Raw genomic sequence first — 25,809 nt, forward strand, 5'->3', positions numbered from 1 at the left:
GGAACCTCTCTCCAAGTAGGATCCACCTCTCCCTGGGTCTCTGGTTTCTTGGTTTTCGGCTGAGTCCTACCCCAAGACGTTTCAGTGTAGCTTTTCTCTCTCTCCATTGCAAGTTCTCTCTGCAGAGTACTACTGCGTCTCTCGATCCAGCTCCAGCTGGCCGCTGGTACCATCTGGGCCACTCCAGGCCCGCTCTGCTCTGTGTACTGCATACTGCCACCACTTCTTCGCAGGGGCTTGCTCCGGGCCACCACTGCTCCAGTGTCATGGCTGCCGCTCTGGCCCCTCCCAGGCTACTCCAGCCAACTCCTCACCACCCCTCCCCTGCAGTGAGGGAAGGCAGTGAGGGCAGCCGAAGAACTCCTGGGGAGTTTCTCTCTCGCTCTCTAGCTGCTGCATATTCTGGCCAGAGGCCCAACTCGGCCCCGGCTGCTCCAATGCTGTGCTGAGCCACCGCCATCGCTCTGACGTCCTCCGCTGCCCTCACTTGCAGTGGGGGAACCCCACCCTGGCCCTTGGCCACGGTGCCCGGTCCAGTTCTAACACCGCGCTGAGCCCCCCGCGGTCCCAGCCAGGGGGGGAAGAAGGGTCTGGCCCCCCGCAGGGCCTGCCGGCCCCTCTCCGCCTTGTGGCTCTAATTCCTATTGCGCAATAAACTTCTCTTCCAATCTATCAAATATGTCATTTCGCAGAGGCGTTACTGCAGCTTTTGATGTTGTTTGCATCGGAAATCCACCTGGAGCTACCCATCTTTCAGCTTCGGGGGGACAGGGTCAGTCAAACCACGACTCCCTGTTTAAACCTTTAGCATGCTGATATATGTGCTAACTAGCTAGATGCTCCCATTGACAAATAGAGTTTTGTGGGACAATATACTTCTCTTAAGTGAAAAACCACAGCCATGTGCTGTTATTTTTTTAAACTGTGATCATATTAGGGAGAAAGTAAGTACAGGACATTGTGAGGTAAAATACTTCTAAATACCATTTCATATTTCTCTTTGGAGCTACAGGTTGTACAAAAGATGAGGTGGAAGAAAAAAACTAATTACTTCATTTTCCCTTATGCAGCGCCTGGTGTATAGCATCGTAAAATCTTGTACATCTGTCTGAAATATTAGCAGAATGAAAATAGGGCATAAATTAAAAGAGTTTGTCATAACTAATGACAGGTAATTCGACTGTCAAATACAAAGCAACACAATAATTCAAGCAAGGAAATGTAATATGGCTAGAAAGAAATACATTACCTTTCAAGTCTCTCTCTGAAGTTTTCTTGAGGAGACTTAAATGGGAAGAAGAAACATTTGGAATGCATTGAGTACCGCATAACAGGGAAATGGATACAGGTCTTCCTAAAAATACTGCTTGAAATTCTGAAGTTCCTTAATCAGACCATCATAAGAAAAACAATCTCATTCTGGATAATGTTTCAGTTGAAAATAAGTACCTATTTCCTCATCAACTTTATTAGGTTTTTAAGTAATTATTAAACAAAAACAAACAACAAAAACTCTCATGGCATTAGCAATCTGTATGGCTAAGGGCAACTCTGCATCCTTTGGTGGCTTCAGGCACTAGGTCCCTGTTTGCACAGTTATTTAAGAAAATGACTTCACAATGCAGTTTAATTTAAAAGCAAACAAACTTCCCACTATGGAATCTTCCAAAGCTGAAATGCAGATGTTAATTTTCAAACTTTGTTTCCTTAAAGAAGTTGTTTAATGAAGGAAAGCTCTTCCAGATGTTCCAAAATGACTTTCAAAATGTGGGGCAGTCTCTTGCACTGAAGTTTATAGGGATGTTTGTGCTGCTGTTGAACAGTTTACCCAAAGAACAAAAAGCTGTCTGCAGATTTCTCCTTTGAAATAAAGAGCAGAGGCTATTATTGCAACAGCACAAACAGAAGTAGTGTCAAATTCCCTTATTTTTTTTTTCCCCTCCACCCTTCCTCCCCCTTTCACTTTTTTCAGACAATATAAAGCACTCTTGTTTCCTTGTCAGGAAGGTGTTACCAAAATCTCTGTAGACTAAAATACATCAACAAAGATCAGTTTAATGAATTGCATTTTAAAAACTTCATCCACTACTATTCAAGTTTCTACCCATTTTTTCAAGAATGGATTGGTGTTGTATCTTTTAATACGGAACTGTAGATAATTTACAGTGAAAATTATCATAATGTTACTGTGCTTTTTTAATGAAAAATTTATATTCAGGATAATTCTGACTGCATATTTTAGAAAGGGATCAAGTATTAATGGGATCTATTTAGTAGAGGTTTTATCAGGTTGTATCTTTCCATAGGAAGGTAAATGTATTCTCTGGTGAGTACATTCCTTTAGGAAAAAAGGAAAAATAGTTTATTTAATTATTTGTGCTTGTTTCTGAAGTACCTTTTGTTGGTAGGGAGTTTTGTTTGTTTTGGTTGGTTGGTTGGTTGGTTTTGGTTTTGGTTTTGGTTTTTTGTTGATTGGTTGGTTTTAAGTAAATGGGATTTATTAGAGCATGTACATGTACTTTGGAGGGCCCTAATCACTAAATTTGGAAGTTTTCATGCAAAATCAGATTTTTTGGAAAAAGCAGAGATGCTGATGTCTCTGAAATAGAGCTACAGATGGAGACTGGATTTTCATTTCTAGATCATTTTAAAGTATGTTCATGGTTGACAGACCTTATTAAGGTTAGATATATCCTAAATCAAATGTGACAACTAATTAACTAATTTTGGGCTCATTGTTCTCTTTTATTCTTTTCCTTGACTCCTTGTTTTCACTGCTTCCTTGTTTTTCTGAAAATAGGTTGAAATTTTTGTCCAAATTACAAGAGTGATCAGAACAATAATATGAAAAGGAACGGAGTGGGCATGATGGGTTTAGGAGCTTAAGGACCCTCCTGTCTTCCTGCCAGTAGTATGTATTGAGATTGATCTTGTGCTTGCCCAACTTAATTATTTCTAACTATTCCTGGATCAGCAGGACACTTTTAGTTTTACCTGGCAGTTGTTGCATCAAAACTGGAGAGTGTAGAGAGTTGCGGCTTTTATCAATGTAAGCCGTACTTTCAGATGGTGTATTTAAAACCTTTTAAAATTTTATTTTAAGGTCATATGTATTAAAAGACAAAGCTAAATACTTGCAACACTGTGTTGATATTTAAGGTGTTATAACACTTAATTATTGTATCAAAATATTGATAATGCGTCTAATTTTCAAATAGCAACAACTCATTAGATCTAAGCTCAGAAGAAATGCCTACAAGGAGCAGTTTTTGAATAGTGTAGGATGGTGATTTTTCCACAGTAATACCAGTGTAGTAATGCTTTTGAGACATACTTGTGCCTATTCGGAATTTGTATGAAGAGAAAAATCCATAGGTTGTAAGCTAATTAACCTCAGAAATTCTGACTTGAATGTGCTTTTTGTTTAAACCAACTGATCACATATGAAAACTGTCTTATATAGATTAAAGCAGCAATAGATCTTAACAGCTCCCTTGTGAATATATCTATTCATAATATTATCCTCCTGAATCATGAATACACTATGAATATCTGCAAAAGCAATATTATGTAGTGAAATACTGCTATTAGAGGCTTTTGAATTTATAACATATTTATGCTTTCTACATGTTTTATACAGCCAGGTATATAAAAGTATATTTTACTGAAATGTACTGACACACAGGAAGAAACACAAAAATTTCAAGAGCACAAAATCAGGTCAAAAACCAATTGTCAGTATGGCGTAAGTACACTGTTGATTGGAGAGTGATACCAGAACACTGTTCAGTATTGATTTTAAGTTGAGGCATCTCTTCACAGTCTGTCACTCTTGCATAGAAACAGCTTGCTTCTTTTTTTACCTATGTTTCCTAATTATCTTAAATTAAATTCCTTGGTATGATGCTTTTATGTATTTTTTCGCTCCTTGCTCTTTCTTTTTGTTCAGTGTTGTAACTTTTATAGCACACATAACTCATTTGATGGTGCAATAACTGAAATACAGCTAAAGTGTATTTTACTATTTTTTGTATTGTGGAGTGTAGAATAATACATAGTTGAGGATCTCCCTGAGTGTGATGCTATAGGTATAATTAGGCAGTTTGGCAGAAAACAATTGTGGTTTCTCTCTTTTCTACACAGAAGCATTTCTTTCTTTTCTTCTTTCTCTTTTTCGTTTGGATTGGCAAGGTGTACATAAGTGGCATACAAGGATTGTATCCATAGCAGTGTCTGGCCATTTCATTTCAATCTCTTAATTGTTTCTGCTTTGTGTCACTGGAATTTGCAACTTGAATGACTAAGTGAAACATGACATTTGTCTAGGACTCTACATTGGCTTGTTGCTTTCAGTATGTGTGCATATTTAGGTATACGTCCTCAATACCCATTGGCATTTACATTTTTTTTTTCACTGTTTTTGAAATAACTTTTTTAGAAAAGGTTCAGGACATAAAGATCTTTAAGTGAAATAATGATACAGTGGGGGGGACTTGATTCTTCTGTTTATTCCAAATCACCATAGGCTGTAGATGCCTTTAATGCTTTTCAGTTCCTTTCCTTTGCAAGATTCTATCATCAGTTTAGACAGAATAATGTGATAAATTATTCAAATGAATAAACAGCACAGTGAATAAAGTTGCAGCAGGAAGTCTTTACCAACAAATATAAAGCAACTGTAAATATATTTTTGTAGATAATATCTTAAATAATCTACCTCATTATGAAAAGAGTAGAAAGAAAAATTCTGGCTCAAAGAAAAAGAATTTCTTAAGTAAGAATGTTATCTTAATCTTTACACAGAACTGTGTTTCCAAGGAGTCAGATAATCAGTGTATGCTGATACACCTGACCTAGAAATTTAAACCACAGTATTAAATCCATTCCATTACCAGGACAGAGGCTTCACTTTTAGTTATATATGTGCCAGATTGTCTTGAAAACATTTTTCATGGATCTCATGAGATGATGTCCCAGAAACTTGACTTTTAAGGCAAGAATGACTCATTCTCTATAGGCTGAATGTATAAGACACGAAGGAGGGGTACAAGTTAACCAATTTTGTCAGCATTTCAGAAAGAGTATTTCAAAAGTATTTTCTAATGTGGTCAAGTAGAACTTTATTTCATTTTCTTTTGGCTATAGATACTTCATAATTGAAGCTATTTATAATTAAAGGATGCAATAAATACGCCCTTTAAGCACAATTTTTTAAAACTTTATTTTTTTCTTCTAAACTTTTATCCATATTAATTCAAACCAGTTAGGCTTTTTCAGGAACAATGCTGCTCATCATTAAATGGATATAAGCTTAAATTGCACCGCTTTGCATTCTCCTCCACTAAGCATAATGCAGAAACTTCACCACTATTGTGGTTTAATCCCAGCTGACAACTAAGCCCCACACAGCTGCTCACTCACTCTCCCACCTGCCAGGCTGGGGAGACAATCAGAAGGAAAAGTGAAAAAAACATGTAGGTTCAGATAAAACCAGTTTAATAGGTAAAGCCAAAGCTGCACACACAAGCAAAGCAAAATAAGGAATTCACTGCTTCCCATAGCAGCCAGGTGTTCAGCCATCCCCAGGAAAGCAGGGCCCCATCACGTGTAACAGTGATTCAGGAATTAAAATGGTATCACTCTGAACATCTCCCCTCTTCCTTCTGCTTTTCCCAGCTTTATATGGTGAGCATGACGCGATATGGTCTGGAATATCCCTTGGGTCAACTGGGGTCAGCTGTCCTGGCTGTGTCCCTTCCAAACTCCTTATGCACCCAAGCCTCCTTGCTGGTGGGGTGGTACAAAAAGTAGAAATGGCCTTGGCTCTGTGTTAGCGCTGCTCAGCAATAACAAAAAAAGAAGCATCCCTGTGTTATCAACACTGTTTTCATCATAAATCGAAAACATAGCCCCACAGTAGCTACTATTGAGACAATTACCTCTAGCCCAGCCAAAACTGGTAAAGAATGAAAAGACAAATGAAAAATTTTTGTATTCACTAGGTGAAATATCTTCCTATACAGAGGGCTCAGGGGAATACAGCAGTTTCAATTTTTTGGTCTGTCTGAAATTTAAAAGGCTGTTTGATAAAATGAGATATTTCGTACATAAACAAGAAGATCAATCTAAGCTCTCTGAGGGAAACTTAACATGAATGATAGTGGTAACTCTGATTTTTTTTTTGTTTTGTTTGTTTGTTACATTGATTTATCCACTATAAGTATTTGATTTCAGTGTAGGTATATGAAAATGGGACTAGCGTAACATAGTATGTATAGATATTTTTAATTTAGCAGGCCATAACATCACTAAAATTTTGAGTTGAAATGTTTGCTGCCTACAAAAGCCAGGCCTATTTTTCTAAAATAAAGTAGTAAGTCTATCTCTGAAGTTAAAAAAAAAATAAAATTATGTCTTTAGATCATTTTAGATCATTTAGCATTTTAGGACTTATAATTCCAAAAGGGGTTGATTACCCACTCTCTTCTAGTAGTTTTGATTAAATAAATAAAATTCCTTATCCAGTCATAGCATCCTGAAGAGGAGGTTATTACTTTTCCATCCTAGTTGTACGTATTATAAGTTTACACATGAACAGTACAGTATTGTCTTTCTCTGAATGAATGGTATTGTAGGCTCAGGGAAAATCAGTACTTGGGATATGACATTTCTCTTTGTCACATGTACATTTGTAGTGCTTATTGTAAGTGTTTTCTTACATTTTCCCAAGATGGCTTAGTGAAAACAAAAGGAAACTACTGATGATAGAACATGTGCTTGGTGTACAAATGTGGAAGTGATCAGAGTTGACTGCCAGCCTTGTGCCTGGTTATAGGGGTAGAGGTTTCAGAAGGGAAGAAGTCTACACTATTTTGGCAAAGCTCAAAGTAAGCTTTACATACACTGGGAAGGTTTGATGAGGAATCATGCTTCATCAGGCAGCCTAACAAGTAGCTGTGCAATGCCTCACTACTCCAATAACAGTTTCCAGTGATGAGCATGTAGGGTGAAGCTCTTCTAGGGAATTTAAAGAGAGTAGGGTAATTGTTGCACTTCACTAGCTAGAATCTGTGAGCATGAATGATTGAGTCAATACTCACAAAACCAAAGATAACTGGGTTTTTTTGATCTGTCCAGTTGTTTTTCTTCTTTTTTCCTATTCTTTGTGAAGTATCAGAAACTAAGTATTTGGAATTCTGTCTTCTCTGAGGTGTAGAAATAGTGTTATTACTGTCCTCCAAAATATACTTCTGACTGCGAATTCTGAAAATGGTTCCTATTCTTCTCTGTGCCAGACCCTCCCTACTCTCTACTTACAGAAATTTTCCTACTCACCCCCAGCCTCATTTTTCCTTGTTCCTTTGATAGGAATAGTTTTTCCCACTTAAAATTAAACTAGAATATCAAACTATTAACTATTAACTATTCTATTAAACTAGAATAGTTTTTCACACTTAACAATGGACTTCTTATTCTCAGTTTCTCTTCTGAGAATCAGCTTGCATTTTGAAATAAAAAAATTGCTGTATGATTATTTTAGTATTCATAATGCTAGGATTTTTAAAATGTTGTGAACACCCTTTCCTTATCTTCACTGGCATGTCTGTGAATAAATGATGCTGTGTACCAATTCTCTGAAGTTTTTAATGAAAATATTAAGTAAGAGACTCACAATTACTGCATTCAATCAGGTAATACATTAATCAGTTCAGAAAATTACCCTTATATGATATCACAGCTAATGCACTGGAAATTAGTTTTGCAAAACGTTTAGGACCACTAGTGTAAATTTACTTGTTACTGCTTACTTTCATTTGCCTACTCCACTGCTCATCATCAGAAGCTCAGTGTATAGGTTAGCTAATTTCTGATATGTGGATTTCCTATGCTTGATTTGTATTTCCACAGACTCTGGTAACTATTCTTTTATCTGACTTCATAGGAACCACTTTGTCTGATCTCTCGTGAATTAAAACTGAAAAGAGAAACAAAACCAGGAATTCAGAATCACAGTGATAGTCTGCTGATTACTCATTTGGAGGCTTACTGTGGTGTAAGATTGCACAACAATTTGATGGTCACCAAACAAATTCCTGTCTCCAATGATGTGTTTATGTCATGCATCACAAAAAATCCCAGCCAAATAAAATCAAGTCTTCAAGAAAATATTTTCTTATTGATTAGTCAGTGAGATTGTGCTTGCCATCTTCTTTCTGTATTTATATAGTACTAACCTTTAAAATTCTCAGTTCTAAATTTTAAAAACACAACCTTTGTATTTATTGATTCCAAAACAATAGTACCATTTTAGTTATTTGTTCAGGTAATGTGAGTTTTCTGAAGTAACTGATGTATTAAAGCCATGTCCATTAATTATTAGTAGTTAACTACTTTACGAAGGGCAGCAATTTTATCAACATCGGCAAAGATATAAGATTAGAGTAATGCTTTTACATGTTCCAGATGCCTCAGTCTGGAATGCCTTGTCTTCAGTTCTGCAAATTAAATTAGTTTATTAAGAGCTTTGTTGTGTATAGAATCCTATAGTGTATATTTAAAAGTTTTAGACTGTGTTTTTCATAGTTATCAGTGTACCTTCCAGTAATGCATTATTAGGCTAATGTTTTTTATTTCTATCTTTTCACAAGGATGATACTGGAATGTCTTGGAGTTTGTTATTAAGTACTTTACTTTTGTTATTTGGTTGTGCCAAAAAAGCTAAGATTGAATATATGGGACTTGTAAATTTGCTGGTGAATCAGAGAACCATCCCAGAATGTCCTGGGACATTTGGAATAGACTGTAAAGATGATCTAGTTCTAACTCCTCTGACAGGGACAGGGGCACCTTTCACTAGACCAGGTTGCTCAGAGCCTCATCCAACCTGGTCTTGAAGGATTCCAGGGACTGGGCATCCACAACTTGCTTGGGCCAATGTCTCACCACCCTCACAGTAAAGAATTTCTTCCTTATGTCTACTCTAAACATACCTTTATTCAGTTTGAAACCATTCCCCCTTGTCCTGTCACTATGTGTTCTTTTAAATAGTCCCTCTATATGGTACAGTTTGTGACAGACTCTAATTATTTTTGCAATTAGATAGCAAGGATGTTGATTCTCTAGTTGCATGTAATTCTGCTTGACAAAATGCTATGTCTCCAGCAAATTAGTCATCTTGAATCTAAATGCTAGAAGAAGTGAACAAAGATGGAAATAGATTTTAAATCTGATCATGGGTCACACGAAGCGATAGGAGGCTGAAAAAAGAAAGCAATTTCAATAATCATTTTCAAAATTAAGCAGAAAGAGATTATTTTCAGAAACAGTGCTGATTTAAGTAACATTGCATGAGATTTAGACCACAGATCATGAAATGGCAGTCATAATCCAACGGCAAATTATAGGGTTACCAAGTAGTATTACGAAATCTCTCACATAAATGTCAAATCCCTAATGTTTAAGAGAAATAATAAAGAACAGAGATTTTTGTATTTTTGCAGGTCCCAGGAACCTTTTCAGGTGTCCAAGAAAGATGTTCTCATAACGACACAGGCATATATGGGCTGGATGCGTGGCATTTGTCAAGCATCTTGTTTGGTTAATCTGAAAAAATGTACAGTGAAGAATCAGTCTGTTTTGTTAAGTCTCTGTGTTGTGAATGTCACATAGTATGTTATGTAGTCTGTCACACAGTACATAAAGACTTTAGGAAGACATAGAGGTTCATTTATTCACACTGTAAAATAATTACCCACTGCTTGTTCCACTAGAAAATGCTTTCTGTGTGTGACTAAGTTACCTGAGGAATTAGGTGTCTGCAACTGGTGTTGCCTGTGAAAGGTTTGAAATCAATCCATGCCAAAGGAAAAGATGCCTTGCTCTGAAGAAGTCACAGCTTGGAGAGTAGGGACAATGACTGGGATATTTAATTTCTAAGAGGACTGATCAAAATCCATACAATATTTCAGATAAATAAGGAGGCTGATTCAAGAAAATAATTATAAGCATTAATTATTTTCAGTGTGTTTATTATGTTGTTGCAAGGAATGGAAGGCTTTGGAACCCTAAAAATGCTAGGTTCCCTGTTGCTTTAGCAGATGGGGGAGAAAATTACAGGAATGTTGGGAATGGATGGAGTGGTTAGTCTTAGGGCAATGATGAGGTCATTTTCTATAAAGGAATAGCTGCCTCAATAATAGGCTAAAGTTAGTGAGGGATTAGCTTTCCATAGAGCTGGAGTTTAGCATGGAATGGCCCTAGCATCTTAAGTCAAGATCCTAAGTCCATTGATGTCTGGAAGTGGGAAGTCTGTAAAGGCTGCATGACCAGGAGTTTGCATAAAGAAGAGAAAATAGACTAAGAAATAACATGTCCACCTAAAATAAGTGTTGTTGAAGAAAAATACATCAATGCAGTAGGTATTTTCTGTAAGTTTAGAAACTCTTATTTTCAGACTTTGATGTCAATTATCAGTAAGTTGGTTGATCAGAAATATAAAATCTAGGGATTCCTTGTAGAACATATTCTGCAACAGAAATATAAAGGAAGAATTTCAGTATGCTGAATTGGATTTTTGCAAACCCTGTAAACTCATTGATTGCTACAAGTAAGAAAGGATCTATTCTGAACATTTCTGATCAGATAGTTTGATTCATTGATGCAAACATGAGTGAAGTATGATACAGGTAGTTAATCAAATGGGAGATTCTGATTCCAACATGCTTCCAGCATCTTGGCTCTGTCACGAATCCCATCATTACTGTTCAGATGCTGGTGAGAGTGTTTATGAAGGACTATTAATTAGTGGTGAGCTTACAGTAGTCAAATTATCTCTAAAAAATTAATCTAACAGTTTTTATCTAAAGAAAACTGGAGACTTTCAGTTATTGATAAGTGTGATAGGGTGGTAAAAGCAAACTCTTGAAGTAATATCCCCCCCCCTTTTTTTTTCTGTTTTTGTTTTGTTGTTGTTGTGTGGCTGAGGATCTTTGATGACTCTGGAAATTTCATTAATTTCCTGGATTATGCTCAGTAAAAGTTGCTTTTGACAGTCACAGACAGTTTCTAGGGTATGCAAAGGTGTTTTCTGCTGATGTGCTAGCTGCCTTCCCAAAATACATAGAGAATTAACTTTTGCCAATATTAACAGTGAATGCTTGGCTTCTCTCCCAGTCCTTTTTTTACTGCAAATTTTTTTGCTTCTTGAGCCACAGCTCTGTCCCTTTTCTGGGTTTTTTTGGTGGTGTTTTCTTTCTTTACATACATTTTTCCTCTGCATAACCATTATGCCAGTCTTCCTCACAGCACTTCCTCCAAGTAGGCTTTCCCCCCTTACCAATGGATATTTAACTAGTTATAAATTCCAGTTTGAATTATTGGTAGGATTAAAATGGACTTCTGGAGCACATCTGCTCATTTTTCTGTATTTTTATAGCGATCTCCACACTAGCATCTTCAAAAACTATGTTTTCCAGTCTTTTTCTTGTTCCAGATCATTTGTCTGTCAGTCTCTCTCTCTGCTGTACTTATTCTCCCTTGAATATCCTGTTCACAAGAATCAGACTGAGTAATGGCATCGGAGTACAGTCTCTAACAAATCAAGTGTTGGATGTTTGTCAGTTTTCCATTTTGCTGACCCCAGCTTCTTGCAGGGACAGGCAGCTGCACACTGTCTATTGATAAAGCTGCCTCAGTAGAGTTCCAGTGAAGAGCAGTTATTTTTCCTTCTGTTCTTCCAACAGTGCTTATGTGTATCTTAGAATGGTGTAGGCACTGGGCTCCTCCTTCAGTCTCTTGTTAGTATAAAAAGAAGGCTTCATTTGTTCAATTCCAATCAGTTGTCTCTTCATCAAGCTATATTGATTCTTTTTTATTTTCACATCAGAGAGAACACATTTTCTGTGGGGTGGGTCTCATTTAATTTTCATTAGTCATTTGAGGAAAGTCAGAAAAAAACCCCACCTGCATTAGACTATCAAAGGATTTAGCCCAGTTCCCTCCAGTGAAGAAATGAAAGTAGTTGAATATAGTAAAGATGAGATATAGATGACCACCTGAATCTCTCTAGATTTCCCACAGTGCTTGAAAGAATTGAAGATTTTACCCCAGAAATTGAGTGGCACCATCCAATTCATTGCTTTAAAAAGAAAAAAAAAAAAAAAGAAGTGAAAAACAGTACCTCAGTACTGCCAGTTTAGCTAATTAATGTGGAAGAAAAATGTAATTGAATCATTACATATTAAATGTCTTCATTTAAGTATTTGGAACCCCTTTTCAGTAAGGAAATGACTTCTATATGGTTCAGCTTCCTTCCTCGGTGCTTAGTATCCTGCTAAATCTGAACAGGTTGACTGTTTGGCAATAAATGTGCTTCTGCCTGCATTTTCTGGAAGAAGCAAATGTAAACAGGAACAGAGAAAGTGAAATTGTGGAGATGATTCTAATAGTAAAATAAAGTGTCAGATTCCATTTTTGATGAAAAATAGTGCCAAGGTGATTCAGGAGTTTAGATCTCCTATTCCTAAGTAACTAAAATCTGAAAAGAAAATCAAAGTTCTCTAGCACTTTAAAACATAGAACTGAATTATTTAGTTATAAGTAAATATAGCTCTAAAACTGCAGTGAACAGTAATTTCAAATTTCATGTAGTAAAACGCAGTTGTTACTCCACTGTTGTGTTTTTAATGCTGTTTTTATCGTTGAAGATGATTCTGAAGGTTACTTTCACTTAAAAATTGCACCCCATGTTCAACATCTCTTGGTACTGGATACTTTTGTGTGAGATGTCATTGGTTATGTGGGTGATAGAAAGATGAGGAGACTTTTGCTACAGTATTAAGATGCCATGGAGATTGTTTATAAAGAGGGAGGCACAAGTACAGGCGATCACTGTGAAACCACATTTATAAATTATGAGACTGCCAATTAGGGGGAACAGTTATATCCATTAGTAACAATCAAGATGAGGGAGCTTAATATAAGGGAGGAAATGCTGAATAAAAAAGGGAAACAAATTAAGATTCTTGGTCCTATGTATTATATTAAATTAAAACCGTGTAAACTTAAGCAATGAAGGTCCTAATTTCATCTTAGACTCCTGGTGTCTGCACAAGGAAATTAGGGTGTTCTCTGTTACTTTATGGTATCACATGAAACACATGGTAAAATTATTGATTAATAACTGAAATCTGTATTCTCAGAGTATTTTAAGTATTGAGTTGTTCATGATTGTTATCACAGTGGTGGTGCCCAAAATGTTATTATTTATTCCAGGATAAAACATCTCTGTTGTTATAATTTAAAAATGTTATTATTTTAGACTGGAGCAGGACCCCATATTGGTAGGTACTATAAAGTTAGAGAGTACTGTGTATATGTGTGTATATATATATGTGTGTGTGTGTGTGTATTCTTAAATCTAATTCTGTCAGTCTGATCTATCTTTTTCCATTAAGGTAAATTCTATTCTTTTCTGCCTGTACTCTTTTAGCTTATATTTTTAGAGCTGTGGATAGCAGTAAGATTTGATCCATGCTTGTGTGTCTGTGACACCAAGATTTTAGTTTACATATTGATATCATTATTGATTACTACTGAAAGGATAGGGGCTCTATTAATTTTGAATATGAGGCCATTAAATTCACATCAAGATTAAAATGGTGAATTAAAGACTTGGTGTAGCTTTGCCTACTTAAATTACTGAAGAAGCTTAACAAATACAAGTCAACCCCAAAATGTAATCATTTTCTTTTTAAGTGATACTCCTGTTCTTCATATCATAGCACTTATTCAATGTGACTTGTTCTGTACTCTTTGATATCCGGCCCATGTATTTTTAATTTGAATGAACAGAGTCGTGTGTTTTAGGCCAGAAGAGCCATGCTTGTGACTTTAGATCTACAGGTATTTGTTTTCCAGTCATACAGCAGAGTTGTGCTACATGTGTATGCAAAAAAGAGGAAAAAGAACAGTGGTTAAAAGCTTATTTTTCATCTTTCTAGAAATTCAGGTTTTGGTTCATATTTTCTATCTTTCCTCTTCTTTGATTGTGTAATACATGATTACCCCACCACACAAATTTTAGACTTCAAACTACAGGTAGGAATGAACTAGTTAAAGAGGCTAATCCCTCTCGTAGTTGAAGTGTTCATTCCACCTGCTTCTTCCAGTCTGAGTTTTGTGAATCTGCCACTCTTAAAATTTCTTTCCTGACTCTTGAAGATTGCACTTTTGTCACCATCTACTAAAATTGATATAGGGAAATGTATCACTAACAGAGGAAAGGTAGTGCCAGTTTTTGTCAAGCTATTGAAATATTGATCCTGCCATCTTCCATTGATGTGGTTGCCAGGTTTTCTCATGGTGGAATATCCTTAGCAAAGACATTCTTCATCTTATCTCCTCAGTTGCCTTAAGAGAAGGAGCTGAGCAGATGTAAAGTGCTGATCCTAGCGCTTGTGGATATGTCATGCCTTATTGAGATATGTAGAGCAATAGGGATGAGGGCCCACCAGGATTAATAGAAAAGTGGTTGAGTTTTTTTAATAGAGATCCAATGGTTTACCATGATTTTCCTGACTTTGTTGCTGTTGTAATAAACTTTTAGAATTTATTCAGTAAGACAAATTTTATCTGTTTATCTAGTAGTAGGAATATTTGATACAAAGTCCAGAGAGCTATCACAGATGCTAGGGCAGTGTTGTATGTATTGTATCTTTCAGCAGTCTACTGCGGAGGTCAATAAAGCTAACAGGATCCCAGGGAGGCAAGAAGCTGGAATGCTTTTACTGGACTTACAACTTCATATTTAAAGGGTTTAGGGTCTACATATTCAACAGGGGGTTTGCATATTCATTCTGTTAAAATTGGGGGTTTTACAAGGATGACATAAGGGAAAAACCCAGGTTAATAAATCTTGGGGTCTTACAATTACATCATAGGAAAAACCCTAGTTTATCTTGGGGGATTTCTTGGGGGGAGAAAGGTATTCAGGATTGCAAAATGCATGGGATACAGAGAATACACATGCAAAGGTGGGAACTCAACGGGTTTTATGCAGAGGTCTGATAACATCAGAGCACCTTCTCCCTGTTTCTTGGCAGAGCATTCCAAACAAGTGACATCTGGCCTGGCCCTCAAACTGAGGTTTTTCCCCAGCTTCTGTGACTCAGGGTTTTCTGTTTAAACCTGGCAGTTTCTTTTCTGATGTCCAACAGTCTACTCATCATCTGCATGTCTCCTTAGGTGTCTACTTTTCTCTAAGACAACCCAGATATACTGAATCTTGTGTTGCTGTCACTAGACTTCTGTGATCCCACTTAATTTGATTAAGGTTATCCTTAGAATATACTATGTAGCCAGTGTATCTAGATGAAACACCTTAAAAGTTATTCTCAAACACCACCTGAAAATTTAGATGATTAGAAAGCTAAATAAAGTAAAATAATGAGTAAGCTTTTGAAACCCAAGCTTCTTTTAAAAATACACTGAAATTATACTGAAATTGTTGTGGTTGGTTATTGAGAATGTAACTTAAAAAGGCATATTACTGGGAAACATCAAGCCTGAGCTGAATTTGAATTCAGCTTCCTTAAGAATAGTATAGCATATTATTATTTAGAAACATTTCAAGTCACAGAACAGTGGGAAAAATATGATTCTATTCATTACATGATTATTTATTTTTGTTAACATGCTGTGAAGATCACTGTGCAGTGAACTTTACAATTAAATATTTTAAACACAACAGTCCTAAATGCTCACACTGAGTAATAATGGTAATAGTTTCAGGTCACTGATATCCATTTTTGTGAAGTGATAATTTTATTGGAGAACATTATTGAAGATGCAAACATTTATTGTCCTTTTATAGACAATTGTTATAATAACTGTTTAGTGAGCAGTGGCATCATAGGGAGAAAATTGTGTACCTCAGCTGCTGTCCTGCCTGTGGCTGTAATGAAGTCTCTGTAGTAATCTAATTGTATTGACTTAGCAAAAAAATGGAATTCTAATTGACATCATAAAGCCGAGACAATTGTCAATAAAAACATACTGACTTAAGACTTGTTGACACTGATGACAAAACTGTACTTTGTGACCAAGAAGAAAAACAGATTCTTCTGAATTATTAAACTTCAAGTCACATAAATTATGTAATCAACTGACTTTATGTACAGCTTGATACTGAAGTTATTTGCATGTTCTTCCTTTAGTTTTTCAAGAGTGGAAAGGGATTTCCAAATATGTTCATTAGAAAACACAATTTTGGAGCTTTGTGTACAGTTCTACCTTCATTTCTGAAAGTTACCAGGACAAAAATCCATGGCTGAACCAAAAAAGCATCAAACTCTGAGATTAGAATCTTGAAGACCCTAAAATTTGACACCTCTGTGACAAAAGTAGTCTGTGATAAATAAAGTTTATATTTTACTGTGCGGGCGAGTTGGTGTAGTCTCCATCCTTGGAGATACTCAAAAGCTAGTTCGACATGGTCCTGAGCAACCTGCTCTACTAGGCAGCCCTGCTTGAGAGGTCAGCTCTTCATGCTTCATCCTGTGACTCCATGAAATACCTTAGTACAGGTCTCAGAAGAACCATACTCTTCAAATGCTTTTGAGCTACTGAAGCAGTTTTAATAGTGATGGATCCCAATTATATTACACAGAAAAAAAACCACAACAAAATCCAACAAATAAAAAATTGTCCATTAGAGCAATAAAGATTTGACACTGATTTCTATTGCATGTAATATAAAATAGAGTGATATGGCTTTTATCATATAGGGCCACCAATTTTGCCCAGTGACTGTTTGTACTAGGTTCAGTTGCTGATATGGTTTTGGCTGCCTTTCAAAGGCTTGAATGGCTAGTACAATAAGGAGAAAACTTCACAAGTGTCAGATGGAGTCCACATAAAGATGATTTCAGAGGAAGCTGCTCTCTCCATTCAGTATTTAATTCTCTAATAATGCAGCTCTAATACCTTGTCAGTCTATTCCTAGTTGATATGATCCCAACTAAATCAAGATAATACAATCTTTTTCTGTTAGTTTTGAAGTATGTAGATTACCAAACCCTTGCAGAAGAGAAGGAACAATTAATCTGCTTCAATACATACTGGAAGTGACAACAAGAGCTGCTTGGCATTTTAAAAGCTTTGCGAGAAAATCCATCCTTTCATTCATAAGGCCTTTCCAAAAGATACAACTTGCTTGCCATCTTCATATTTGTTGTTATATTGAACTTCCTATTGATTTCATCCGAACTCTTGATTTTAGAGCAAAGATTGGAGTGTTATGTACTAAGTATTTGTGTATTTGCTGCATAAGATGTGTTATGGCTCTTACAGCACTTCCTGCTCTGTATAATGCATTTTTCAGTATATATGGTAGACTTTCAGCTAAAGTCTATGAAGAAAACAGTAAAATTGTTTTCAACTGTAAGCTTAATACCACATACTCTGTAGAGGGCATGCAAAATGAATGACCTGCAGTAGTGTCATACAAAAAGAGAGCTGTCCACAGCATGAGCTGCTGGCCAGAGGCCATGGTACTATCAGGGTGACTGGAGAGAGACAGCTGGTTATGGTAAATAAACTATATGATGTCTTGAGCTATGGCTAGTTATGACCAGATTGGTTTTGATTTTTTTTTCCTGTAAATGCTGATGTGAAGAATTTTCCCTGCTACCTATAGTTCTTCTATCTCTTCAGCTCTACAGCTCATCTGATTGCTAAAATGTTCCTTACCAACCCAAATCATTATTGGATCTAGATGCTGTCATACTGTATTTTTGTATTTTTATATTTTAAAATTCTTTTATGTTTTTCATTCTTTCTATGAATTAAGAAAATAATACACAGATAATCAATCAGTAATGAAAATTTTTAAAAGCATTGTTGTGTTCCAGGCTACAATTACAATACCAGAGGTGGCAAAAATTATATGGTTTTTTGCTTATCTGATTCATGATGTGAGTGGTAAACTACTTCAGATTTTGGTTGGTCAAATTAGATGTTGATTTCTTTGTGTTTTTTTTTTAATATTCCTAAGTACTTCTTGTGATAATATTTTGTCGGAATTAAAAATTGCTTGTAGCTTTAAATAAACATTTTACATTTATAATATAAAAACTATCAAATCATTCCCAGAGTTATATTTCTATCATCATTAAGGTTAGTTTCTCACTTCAGTCTTGATATACCTATGTAGGGAATTCTTTTTTAATAAGAAATGTAACAAAAAAAATAGTCATAAAAGGTAGTAATGCATTTTTTTATATATATAAATATAGAAAATAAAATAATTATGCTGAAGTTCTAAATGTTGAATGTTCTAAAAAATGTTGGAAGTTCTTAAAAAATAGAAAAGTTCTTCTCTCCCTCCAGCCTATGGGTGAATGTCTGGTGGTCTGATGCCATCCCTCTAATCCTTCCCCATTTTATTTGGATAAATTTCAATGAATCAACCTGTTCTCAATAAAAGCAATCTTCATTGAAAATTTCAAACCACTTTTAATCATTGTACTGATGTTTCTAACATAGATTGCTTTATTCTGTTCTAAACCCTTGGGCATGTAGGTAGGCTTTATTAAACACTTTTAAAAAAATCTGTAACTGAATAATAATTTTCTCAGAGGTAGGAGTGTGAAAGGTTGGTTAATAGAAAGGTCTGTCAAGTGAAATGTATTAACTGTAGCTAACAGAAAATCTGAGTAAGATTAGAGAATGCTGTGGGTCTCTAAGCAATCTGAGTTACAGCATTTGCTGCAGGGATAGTGAAACTCTTGAGACGTTCAACTTGAGCTTCTCAGAAAGCTAAAAAGAAATTGGGAGAGAACGTGAGTTAGAAAAACTAACTTTTGATGAGCTTTCATTGTAATTCCCTCAAACTTGTATTGCCTTGAAAACAGAAAAAAACCCTGAAAGTAATTCCAAATGAAAGGCAATGTAATAAGACTTCAGTTTCTCACTAGTTTGCTCATTGTCTGTGAAGAAGTTTATTTTCTCCTACCCTGAGCTTTCATTCCTCATATATACAATGATGCTGACACAGATCCTGTTTGTTTTAAAGAGCATTAGTTGCATGAGTCATAGGTTTAGGATAGGAAAAGCACTGGAATCTGAGTCTTCATTACGAGATAAGAATGCTTGTTTTAGGAGAAAATTGTACTTATCCGAGAAAATAATTTATGAAATTTCCTTCTTACCTCTTACCTTTCCCCATCCCCACTGAGATACCAGTTTTTTATTAGATTGTCTGGTTTTCAAGCATGTAAAAGCCATATCAAGCTGTTTAAAAGCCCTCTGATAACTTCTGCTATTTCTTTTAAGTATAATCATGCTCTTCTGTACTCATCTTCATTTCTTTAGGCATTATCTAGCATGCTCCTCAGTATGGCATGGAGAAGCTGCTGCGTTAACTTCATTTTTTATTCAGTCAACCATACTTCAAGAAAAATTTTTTAATTCCATTACTGGGATTGTATTACCATATGTTGCGTTCCGGATTAAGCTATAAACTGCCAAGAGTGGTTCCATTTTTATTTAAGACTCTTTAGAAGCCTTTTGGTTCATTATAACCCCTAATTAGCACCTGGAGAAAGAGTCATACACTCTTCTCTGAGAAAAATTCTTTTTAATTTAGTGTGAAAAATAAGATATTTTGGCAAAAGGTTTTTACAGGAGTAAAATACAACCAAGAAAAAAGCATTTCACTGGCATTCAGCCCAAAGACCTATTCCACAGGAAACACCCACTAAAACAATCCATATACCAGCTTTAGTAGAACACAGTTCATTGGTTTTTAAGTTTCCCACAAGAGAAGGAAAAGAGTAAAAGAAAACATTAAAAGGGGTAAAGAAAGAGAGAAGGATAGAAAGGAGAGGAGAACAGTTACCAACAAGCTTCAATGATTCACATAGTGCCAGCTGGAGAGGGAGAAGAGAGAGACTGCATGCAGTCTCCTGTATTTATAGAGTTTTCCCTCCCAGGCAGGATATCCAGTCTGGAATCTCCCCAGGAGTAACTTGTGCCCATAAACCCTCATCTTTTCCATGTGACTCCTTGTAAAAAAGGAGTCTCCATCTCCATCTTCTTTGTAGCACTTGGTGATAAGGTCTCCCCTAAGCCTTTTTTTCTCAAGGTCAAAAAATCCCAGTTCTCTCAGCCATTCCTCACATGGCAGGCATCCCAGGCCCTTGATCGTCTTTGGCTCTTCTCTGGACATTCTCCAGTTTGTCCTCATCTGTTTTGTGTAGTGGGGACCAAAACTGAACACAGGATTACAGGTGTGGCTGACCAGCAATAAGTAGAGTGGGCTAATGACTTCTTTATCTCTTGTTGATGCAACTCAGCATCCTGTTGGCTTTCTTTGCTGTAGCAGCACACTATTCACTCATATTGAGCTTGTTGTCCACCAGGACAACCTGGTCTCCTTCCACAGAGCTGCTCCCCATCTGGGTAAATCCCAGGCTGTGCTGCACTCCTGCATTCTGTTTTTCCACTTGCAAGACCTTACATTTGTCTTTGTTGAACTTTCTAAGGTTCTTGTTAGCCCACTCTTCCAGCCTATCTAGGTATTTCTGCAGGGTGACTCTCCCTTCTGAAGCAACCACTTTTCACTCAGTTTTGGTATCATCGGCAAACTTCATTAGGGTACACTTGAGCCCATCATTCAAATCACTTATAAAGATACTAAACATTGTTGGGCCCACTATTGATCTCTGGGGAACCCAGGAATAGGATAATGAGAAATAAGAACAAATCTGAAAAAATGTTCTGACCACCCCTCCCTTCTTCCTTGGGTCAGCTTTGCTCCCAGTTTTCTTAACCTCCTCCTCCCAAGTGGTGCAGTGGCATTGTCTCTGCCACTCCTTCCTCCTCAGTGGGAGGACTCCTCATACTCTTCCCCTGCTCCAGTGTGGGGTCCCTGCCATGGGAACAGTCTTCCATCAACTTCTTCAATGTGAATCCTTTCCATAGGCTGCAGTTCTTCATGAACTGCTCCAGTGTGCACCCTTTCCATGAAGTGCAGTCCTTCAGGAACAGACTGCTCCAGTGTGGGTATCCCACAGGGTCACAAGTCCTACTAGAAAACCTGCTCCTTCCATGTGGGCTCCTGTCCATAGATTCACAGGACCGTATTCCAGCACGGGCTCTCCATGGGGTCACAAACTCTGGCACCTCTGGCTATTCCAGCATAAGGTCTTCCATGGGCGGCTGTGTGGACCTCCATGGACTGCAGAAGAACAGCTTGCTTCACCAAGCCTCACACAGTTGAACAGTATACACTAAGGGAACTGATGATGCCTAGCTGTGGTGATGGAATAAAATGTCATTTTATTTAATGATTGTATTGCAAAGGGTCTGTTCCATGGGACCATGTTCACAATTTTAGGACCATTGCTACTTCTGACATTCTCACAATCTAGAAGCTACTTTTCAACTATTTTTAATGATATTTTTTCATAGGTAATATAAAAGTTAAATCACAAGACAATGGAAATGGTATTAAAAATCTAATTATTTCAAATCTCAAAATATAGTCATATATTGCATTTTTGTTGCAACAGATGGCTAAATAAATGTGTAGAAACTCACATTGATTAACCCATTCATGCATTCTGTTTCTGGATTCATAAGGAATTCAGACACAACTAGGATGAAAACTGTCAGGATGTGATAAGGAGGTGATCTAAGGTCTTAAAGCCTGGGAGGACTGAGAAATGTCATTGAGGGAAATGTATGTGTAATGGTTTACTACATAAATAAAGTGATTACATTGCATGTAATTGAAATTGCTGGCAAAGAGAAGCAATTCTGATTGAAAAGAATAAAAATTACAAAATGCTTGTTTACTAACTTATTTAAAACCTGCTTAATAAATTTTTTATTTCTGTTTTGACTTAGTTATATATATATTGTTGTAATATGAATGTGTATTCTATGACTTGTTGCTCTAATTATTCATGGTGAGTTAATTTATTCCATTAATATCTCATTCACTAAGAAGAATGGTAAAACCTCGAGAGTGTTGATTTGGATAAATACTAGCAGCACAGATGTTCATATAAATATTTTTGAGCTCCACATTTTAAAAATCTTATGAAACCAACATTCTTTGATCCTTCAAATGGATCTAATCTGGTTTTTATTTCTCATTGAATCAACTGACCTGTGTCTGTGCATTTTTTGTTTTCTTTTAGGGAAAATAAAGGCAGCTTTTAAATGCAAAACTGATTGTTTTATCTGGTTTATGAGTTTGTTGGGGATTTGTTTGTTTTGGATAGTTTTTGGTTTGTGTTTTCTTCCTCCCCCTGAGCACAAAACCTATTAAGCTGACATTTTTAATGGGCATACTTCATGATGAACTCTTACATAAACAGAATGAGACTGCTTTAATTTAATTTTTAAGTCATGGAGAAAAGTTAATACCTTCCAGTCTAAAGCCAGTGTGACAGCTGAATATAAATATAAATATCTGTAAAAGAAATTTAAGGATGTAAAAAATCTTAAATGGTTCCTTATTAAATGCCATAAACATTTTTATTCTAAAGAAGTTTAATAGTAACTTTAAGAAGTTTGCTTGCTCGTGTGCTAGAAGAACTTAAACTAGTTCAGAAATACAACAGATTATGATAGTATCCGTATCTCTTAAAGGGCAAAATGAATTTCTGTTTTTGTAAAATAAGGATGTATGTATAATGATATCAATTATTAGTTTAATTTACTAAGGATAATAAAAAATGATATCTTCATTTATGAAATATGTATTTTAGAAAGATGAGATTTTTCTTCTATTTATATGAAAGAGTGTACTGGTTACAACCTATATGAAGAAAATTACTTTTACCTCAGCCAAAACTAGAACAAAAATTTTCCTGAATGATCTTACAAAGGACAATAAAACAACATTCAGAGACAGAGTGTAAGATACATGCATGGACTACATTACTATTTTTAAAAGTTTCTTGCTGATAGATTTGAAATGCAAATATAGTTTGAAATAGAAATCAAAGGTTTACTTTAAATCAACAAAACCCACCAAATTTTTTATAAATGTGTAGGTAAAATAATATTGATGTGCTTAATACTAGATGAATGCCTCCATTCTGTGTCCAGAGAAACTGATTTTCTATACATTCTCAGATAATCTTCATGTACTAAAATATATGAAAAACAGGTCTCTCATGTGCTCACTTATACTTACGTCTTTCTTTTCCAGATGACACGAGAGCAGTATATATTAGCAACACAACAGAACAGCCTTCCAAGGACTGAGCAACCTCAGTTTTACCCAGTAGGGATTTATGGATGGCGAAAGAGGTGCTTATACTTCTTTGTCCTACTGCTGTTGGTTACCATGATTGTTAATTTAGCAATGACAATATGGATTTTGAAGGTTATGAATTTCACAGTGGTAAGTATTAAGTAACTTTATGTACCCCATTTCTTGAAGTACAAACTGCTAGTTTTATTTCTTTTTTCCTTTATCACGTTATAGAGAAATCTTGTAATTTTTGGTGAAAAATCATATATACTTTGAGTGTTACTTCAGATATTTATATCTTTTGTGTATATTCTGCAGTGAGTGGACTGATGCCCTGTGTTCAGATACTTTTGGTTAATCATATCTTCTGAAAATATATCTAGGTCTTAGATTTTTTTTTTATTTGCCCAACCAAAAATGTCATGATGACTGCCCCAAACATCTTTTGGTTGCTTGTCATCACTGAATAATAATCAGTAGGAGTTTACTATTTCTGTTCTGTGTGGTATCTCTCCTAGGAGGAAACTGGGTTTTTCAGATCAACATATGGTGCCTTTTTTAGCTTTTGTTGTTCTTAGTATTTTTTTTAGAGTTTACTGACAATTTCGACTGTGTTTCACCTAGAACTTAGAGTAGCTGTTTTGGTGTTGATAGGGAAGTGGATGGGTCTAAAAGTCACATGCTTTTCTGAGACAGTCTCTGTCTGGAATCTTTAATATCATCAAAGTGTTATCAAATCTGTATTTCAGATGTACACTTGAAAGAACATCTGTGTTTAGTGGAAACTGGTAGAAGTGCATACTAGTTGGCAGCAGAGTAGTGTCTTTTTGTGTATCAAAATAAAAGATAGAACTCTCAACAGTTTAAAATAGTAGTGCTTCTGCTAGGATCAGTGCAATCCTTATCTTTGGATTTTGACCTTCATAAGCCATATTTTGATGTAATTGGTTATAAATTTCAAATTCCTGTGGTCATAGAACTTTTCTATTCTCCATTAGTTTATTGGAAATAAAAAGAACAGCTAACAAAAGCAGCATAGAACATGTGTATAAAATTGTCCTAAATCTCTTAATGCTCTGTAATGCATTGAGTTATCTGAGACTGTTGTCTGGTGAGATGTATTGTGCAAATACCTGTGGATGAATATGTTGGATTAATATTTTGACAACTGTATGACTTTAATATTCATGTGCTGAAGAGTCAGTGAGAAGTTTTGGGGGGTTGCCTTTTTTGGAGGCAGGGACTAGATTTGTTTTTTTGGTTCTATTTTTTCTTTTTTTATTTTTTTTTGTCATAACGCACTTTCAAAATAGGACATCCATATATATTTTTGTTTATTAATAATTGTTGATTTGTACAAGAAATATATTTAGGCATAACTGTTCACTTCAGTAAAATGATCTGCTATTATGCCAGAGGAGAACTGAGAATGGACATTTGAATAGGATAAGAAGATGTTTTACAAAGCACAGAATTTTTCTCTGTGCAGAAGGTTGTATTCCAATAGAATATTTGAAAGTACTGTTTCCATATCTAGGAAATGTTTGACCTTCCACGGTAGAAGCTATTATAGTACTATTCAGCTTAAAGCTCTTAGAATTTGATCATGCAATCTTTTTAAAACAAAATTTTAAAAAAAGTAGTTTTTAAATAGTTTTCTTTCCTGTACGTCAAAGCTTTGTTAGAAGGTTAAAAGTTTATGATGAATCACTAAATCAGTGCAAGAATCTAGTACAGAAAAAAAATTGTTTCAACTTTTATAAACACTGTTCCTTGGTCCTGTTTGAATAGGTTTTGTTATTTATACACAGAAGAAAATGAGTTTTCTTTTGCAGATTCATGGAATGGTAGTCTTCTGCTTGGACTAGTTAGTATCACATTGGAATATGCATTCAAAAATTGGCTGCTAGAAGACTGTCTTATTAAAAGTTCAGTATCTTCATGCTTGTGTCCTCACATGCACATTTGAGCATGAGTGGGAAATTTGTATCAAGTCTGAAGGAGTCACATTCTTAGTGGCAGATATTTGAGAGTAAAATAATTTATTTTATAAATCTAAAGTTATGTATTGCAATAGCAATACATGCTATTGCAATACATGCTACAAAAAATGCAATAGCTTTGAAATATGTATATTTCTTTCCCATGTATGTGTATATACATATAGGTAGATATAAACCAAGAAATTTTATTTGTATAACTGGGCAGTGATAGGAAATCAGAACTGCAGCTAGAAGCCTAAAGAATATTTACTCAAAAGGGGAATCTAGCCATGATAAAATAATTGCTGAAATTGGACTGCTTTGACATTTTGACATTATTTTAAATTATTTCCTGTTTTGGCATATGCCAGTGTTGAGCTTTTTATAGAAACAATAGTAATTGCACCACTTCAAGGGGTTATGAAGAGCCAGGTCATAGTTTGTCATTGCTGGCTGTCAATTGCAACACTGTTAATTTATATTAGCTGTTGACTTTCTATTTTTAACTATAAAGCTGCAGCCACTGGCAATTTGGCATAATAAAAGCCTTTCTGAGAT

At 35.7% G+C, this 25,809-nt stretch overlaps 1 protein-coding gene across 2 annotated transcripts in view; it reads left to right on the plus strand.

The window, feature by feature from the left end:
* The window catches only part of SGCZ (sarcoglycan zeta), a 421,202-nt gene that overhangs the window by 223,699 nt on the left and 171,694 nt on the right, over window positions 1-25,809 (plus strand). For both annotated transcript variants that reach the window (XM_064652798.1, XM_064652797.1), the window contains one exon: window positions 23,225-23,419. In XM_064652798.1, the coding sequence (XP_064508868.1) occupies window positions 23,225-23,419 (195 nt within the window). The remainder of the gene's footprint in view (window positions 1-23,224; window positions 23,420-25,809) is intronic.

This window comes from Pseudopipra pipra, chromosome 4 (genome assembly GCF_036250125.1).
Source record: "Pseudopipra pipra isolate bDixPip1 chromosome 4, bDixPip1.hap1, whole genome shotgun sequence".
NCBI classification, from domain to species: domain Eukaryota; kingdom Metazoa; phylum Chordata; class Aves; order Passeriformes; family Pipridae; genus Pseudopipra; species Pseudopipra pipra.